The sequence below is a fragment of the Protomyctophum parallelum genome (genome assembly GCF_964188405.1).
Source record: "Protomyctophum parallelum genome assembly, chromosome: 2".
Taxonomy (NCBI): Eukaryota; Metazoa; Chordata; class Actinopteri; order Myctophiformes; family Myctophidae; genus Protomyctophum; species Protomyctophum parallelum.
The window spans coordinates 18,584,609-18,590,626 of NC_139699.1; the positions used below are offsets into that span (position 1 = coordinate 18,584,609).

At 39.2% G+C, this 6,018-nt stretch overlaps 1 protein-coding gene across 1 annotated transcript; it reads right to left on the minus strand.

Moving 5' to 3' along the window:
• Window positions 1-524: 524 nt before the first annotated feature.
• LOC310855134 (beta-1,3-galactosyltransferase 1-like) lies at window positions 525-1,844 on the minus strand. Its single transcript, XM_083760027.1, has one exon. It carries the CDS (start codon window positions 1,781-1,783, stop codon window positions 644-646), a length of 1,140 nt encoding a protein of 379 aa, XP_083616153.1. The 5' UTR covers window positions 1,784-1,844; the 3' UTR covers window positions 525-643.
• Between the last annotated feature and the right edge of the window lie 4,174 nt (window positions 1,845-6,018).

Below are 6,018 nucleotides of genomic sequence, written 5' to 3' on the forward strand. Positions count from 1 at the left end.
TTTTGAGCAGTTTGAAAAATGCTTATCCTTATTTTCTTTTTTTGAATTATTATCTTTTATTTGCTTTTAACATTTCATTTACAAAATTCTACCTATAAATAAATACATTTCCTAATTAAACAACCCCAACCCTTCCCCGATCCTTCCTAGTATAAAGAACTTTCAAATGCATGATTTTCACTTTGATTTTCACTATTATCATCTGTGCTACAAACATAAATAAAAAACATGACAACAACAAGAATCACAAGTAGACATTGGTAACAACAATGATAACATCAACAATCTCCGTTATACTTCAATTAGCCCTCTCCAGTTCGTTATATTTTCTGAACAGGAACAGGAACAGAACATGCATATCATATAAATGTGCACATGCAGACAGTCAGTCTCTCTGATAAAGTGTTTTAACCACACTGGGGTCAAGTGCTACAGTCATAATTAAATCATAACAATATTTATCTTCATTATAGGGAGAGCATCTCTGGGTATAAGAGGTGTCACACATGATACCTCCGGCATGAAATATGCAAAACAGTCTTTCACATTCACCATTTTAATTCCCTGTTGTCCAACATGAATTGTAATGTTTCCGGCAAGATAATTGCAAAAAAAAGGTTGTCTCTTTCACAGTGCCTGACTGTCAACAGTAAGGACCTGGTCTTTTAAAGTCTTTCCAAATGTTCATACGATCCGTATTTCCATGAGTTGTGGTGGCTATTAGCCTGGAGTAAGCACAGCGACTATAAGTCGCAGGAAACACTTGAAATGAAGACCAATTTGGAGGTTCGGTGGGTACTATACCCAGGTACCTCATACACATACCCAAGTATACATCCTCAATGTAAACAGCTTTGACGTGTCTTGATGCTTCCACAAGCTTTCCAGGCAGATCCAAGGACAAAACGTAGCCCAGTCCTAATGCATAATGAGGATACCGTGACTCTGGGAATATCTCAAAAGGTAGGTACCATTTAGAGTGGGGGTCTCTCAGAACTGCGGCCTCATGTGCCACAAGTCCAGTCATATATTCATCCTTGGGAGCGTACAGCAACATGTCGACCAAGTTGTGTACGTTTAGAAACATGTCCGAGTCAATCTTCATGGCGTAGGAGGCCATGGAGCAGCGAGAGTCCAGCCACTCCAGCATCACCATGGTCTTGATGGTCAGGTTCTTGTAGCAGTCCAGGAAGTCAGCCTGCAGCAGGTCCCCGTGCTCTCTGCTCTCCTCCAGCACTTGCCGCTGGATTCGTTCTGCCTCTTCTCCCGTCGGCAGTCCCAACAAAAAGAACAGGCTCACCACTTTGCCCGACACAGGGCTCTCACTGCCCCACATCCTACGGATGGCGTCACGGTCGGCTCTGTTGTGGGGAGCGACCGGGACGACCAGCACCACGAAAGGCTTCTGTTGTTCACATTTCTCAGGCTCGTCCACGGTGAAGTGGTAGCGATATGGGTACTCTACTAAGTACGGCCCTGGAGATACATAGGGAGGTGGTGGTGTAGGCGGTGTTGTCTGTGGAGTGGACACTGTTGTAGCATGTACCACCGTTATGGTTGATGCTGTTGCCGTGGCATTCATCTCCTCAGGTTGCATGAAAAGAGAGGAGGAGTTGGACGTAACAATTTTCCCTTTTGTTGTTTTGGATTTGAATGTTGTGCCCACAGCGCTTGCCTTGATGTCGGGAGATGCTGTCGTCGGGAACAGGTCTTTGTATGGGATCCACCATGTTGTCGCGTTGTGACGTATCCATTGTGGGCTCCAGTTTTCTGCCATTTCCATGACGTTCACGTTGTAGAAGAATAGAATTGCCGTCACGAGCAAAATGAAACAGAAACAGCGCTTGCACGGACAGCTGCAACTCCTGCCACTTTCTGCAGCCATCCCCGCCTCCTCCTTAGTCTCGCTGAAAGGAAAGAGCACTTGGGTGAATCTGTAGTCGCGTTGCTATTTTCTTTCTATTTTCAACAACAGTTGAACAATGAATAATTGAATAACCAAAAATCTATTCAAATGAATGGCTGTCTGAATTTGGGGGTCCTTGACATGATAATGTTTGAGAACCACTGCCATAATAATGGCCCACTCTGGGCATTTTATTCTTTTTATATCAATTTTGCCACTTTGATGATGTCACTGCAGCTTGTTCAAGGCCAAGGTTGCCATGTTGTATTTAACCAAGTCCCTAAGCAGGCCCAGGTGGCAGAGGCAATCCTAGAGCTGTGGTGTGTATCTGTATGCGTTTGAGGGTTTATTTATTGTATTTATTGTATGCTGAAGTATAGGACAACGGCTACAGAGAGAATAAATAGAATTGATCAATGGAAACGTTTTGGACGTCAGTTATTGAACACATGTCTGAACTTGTTCTTATCGCGTTGTTATTATTATGCGTCATCTTCTGGTCACGTCATATTTACAACGTATTCCCTGTAATAAATTCCCTGTAATAAATCTAAATGTAGTAATAAACGTTGTCGCGTATACTGATAGTGCCTAATGTGTCATCTTGTTCTGTTTTTTTTTTACAGGTGCCTGTAAAAAACTAATGCTGTAATAAAAATAAAAATCACACCCCTGTGAAGTGAGCAGTGCAACAGTTGCACCGCTCACTTCACAGGGGTGTGATTTTTATTCTTAGTTTTTTTTCTTATGAAAGCAGAGAGTCTTCTGTTATATAGTATGTACATGTCGCTATAGGCCTTATTTTGTGAATAATAGTTGTTCAGGTCCATGCCTTCTCTAAAGTTCTCTCTGGTGGGCGCAAGCTGCATTCAATAACCAATTACTGACAAACTGTACATGGGATCAATGTGTACTGTTTTCCTCCTAAAAGTAGACATTCAGGGCTTTCATTCGGTGTATAGTATACGTATAGGATATTATTTGTGTTCATTTTTATATCTGTCTGTCAATGTCTGTCAACTTCAACTTTCCATAACTCTGCTGTCTGTTCAAGCGAGAAGAGTTCAGGCAAAAGCAGGTGTTACAAAAAGGTCAATATCTCCAGAATGGAAGATGGTAAAATCAAAATTTATTTTTTAAATTGAAGTGGACAAGTTAGGCTTTCTTTTGATGTATGCGTGTGATTCTCGCTATAAGAGAACATTTTGCTGTGGGCCCCGACATTTGTTTTTCTTCAATGTAAAGTCCATAGCACACCAGGGCTGGGCCTGGATGAATACTGTAGCACACAAATGTGTTAATGCCATTCTTCCAGGGGCCACGGCCCGCGGGCCGCTAATTGAGCAACCCTGCTCTAACCACAAGGCCACTGTCTAGTCATAAACTGCTAACTGCAACCAACTGCCACTGTCTGGTCATAAACTGCTAACTGCAACCAAAAATGTGAAGACAATACAAAAACTGTATATTTTTCAAGTACCATTGAATTGACAATTGAGGATTCAAAATGTACTTGAGTAAAAGTACAAAAGTATAGGCATCAACATGTACTTAAAGTCCTAAAGTTTTCTAATGTGTGAAATGTATACAACATTTTTGAACAGATCTACAAGCTCACAATGCGTCGCATGCTACGCATTGTGAGCTTGTAGATCGGCTATTTTCAAATTGCCAAAATGGGCTGGAATGGTTCATTTATGTTTTGTAATAATAATGTAAATGTAAAAAAGTAACTAGTAACTAAAGTTTTCTAATGAATGTAGTGGATTAAAATACAATATTTAACTCTGAGATGTAGTGGGAGTAGAAGTAAAAGTACAGGATAATACTCCAGTAAAGTAATAATACCTAAAAACTGGAAGTACAGTACAGTAAATGTTCTACACATCTCACTAAATTACTGATCATTCAAAAAAGGTTTCTGAGAATGATTTCACATTCAAATCGATATGAGCCGTCTGCCCCGCTCTTTATTAAATATTCACTACTACCCATTGACAAAGTAAACGTTTTTCAGACCTGTTTATTTATGTTTAAATTTAAAAAAAAGCATACAAGACATTCCGTCTTCTTTTCACAATTTCTGTGTTACTTCTGACATTCACTCCTACCCCACAAGGCAAAGAGATCATTTTGAATTACCCTATTGTCGCATCTGGAACTCCCTAGATGCGTCACTTAAATCCTCATTATCCTTGCCAATATTCAAAAAACATATCTTATTTCTTCCTCTCTGTAGATTACATGTTTTACCTTGATGCGTTACATTTTCTTTTGTGTGTTTGTTGTTGTATTGTTTATTTCTGTTTTTTGTGCAGCCTGTGTTTTTATTTCTTTACTGCACAGCTGCCCCCCTTTGCCAACTTGTAGATTTATGTACTGTTCTTTATGAACTTTTAATCTTTTAAACCAATGACCTCTTCCTACAGGAAAGGATTCCATATAAGCCTTCTGGCTTCTTCCCTTCCTTGCATTGTATTTTTGTTTCTTTGATATGTTATTGTCTATTTTTTGTACTACATGCTAAATAAATAAACCTAAACCTAATACTTAGTGACATGCAGGTGCATTGGTGGAACATTTTGCTCAAAATTTATTTCTTCATCCCTATCATATATACGCCCGGCTGAAACATTGTCTATAATTGAATTAAATCCTTAATGTTAATTTAAAATGTATGTCTGTAAAGTAGTCCTTAATGTATGTCTTTCTTCTATAATGCTGACATGCTAAATCCTTCATGCAAATTATTCATGACAAAATAATAAGTCATTCAACCCATTATACAGTGGTGTACAGTGCAGTACATAACGGACTGAACAGACACAAATCTCAAATGTAACTGGAGAGCAACAAGTCCAACTTGTTTGTGATACTTCATCAAACTATAACCTCGCAATCTCCCACACGTACTTAAAATAGCACATGTTGTGTTTAAGTGGTATATGAAGAAGTGGCATACATACCTTCGTCTACTGTTAGCAAAGCCATTTTCTAACATGTTGAATGCCTCGTCCTCCTCCTATATGTGCCAGTACAGTAACGGACAACGTACAGTTGTCCTACTGGTATAGCCAGTTTTTCATCCTCACTTCAGTCCTCTGTGTAGCCACAATATTGTTGACACACTCTGACACACTCTGTGCGTTGGCAGGGATGCTGGTAAGTAAGTAGCTGAGAGTGTGATATAGCCATTGATAAGGCATCACTTCAAGTTCAACCTGACCTTTAACTAGACCCATTCAGTGTGTCTATCCTGTTAAAACACAGGTATAGAAAAAAATATGTTACAAAACAGGCTGTTCGTTCCTTTTCATATGCCTTTCAAGTCTCACACCACCAGCAGACTGTCTGGTGGCTCAATGTAGAATCGCAACACTAGGCTGTGTTGAAACAACAATGACTCTAGTCTAAAAGTACTTCCTACGTTGTGTTGCCATAGAATTGTCTCTCTAGACTAGAGTTCCCCAGGATATGTAAATCATTAGAGGCAACCATGGAGCTCACAGGTTCGTACCTGCTCTAAAAACCCCGCCTCTGTTTGTTTCAGCAAATGACACAGGTGTTCAGGTTTCACATGTTCAAGTCCATGTTGTGTAAGTTTGTTATATAATCCCATGACATGAAGGAAGCAAAAAAGTGAATGCCTATTATTGTTATGTCTGCTGTGGTTTTCAGTACTTATTATGGTTTTAGTATTCTGTATTGCATGTTTTGTTATATGTTAATATGTTCATCTGAAATAGATACATTACTAACGAAACAATATTCAACTTGTCATGTAATTATTAAATGAATGAGTTGTTGTTAGTCATGGACAGTGTTTACTAGTCTATATGTATCAAAGGCACAATAAAACACTTTCAGTCAGATATAGTGCTGGCAATGAAGTGCCTGAACTCTGAGCTGTCCTTGACAGTGTAGACAAAAGATCATTATTAAAAATAAATATCAAGATGAAAATGTGCGAGTCAATGATGAAAGTATATATACATAATCATTCAAATATGGGATAAAAAGAAAGTGGACCGTTGCCATGATTCAGAGACTCAGGTCCTTTTGTCCTTTAATCCTAAATTTGTTTCTGACTAATAAAGGATAGTCGTGTGTCT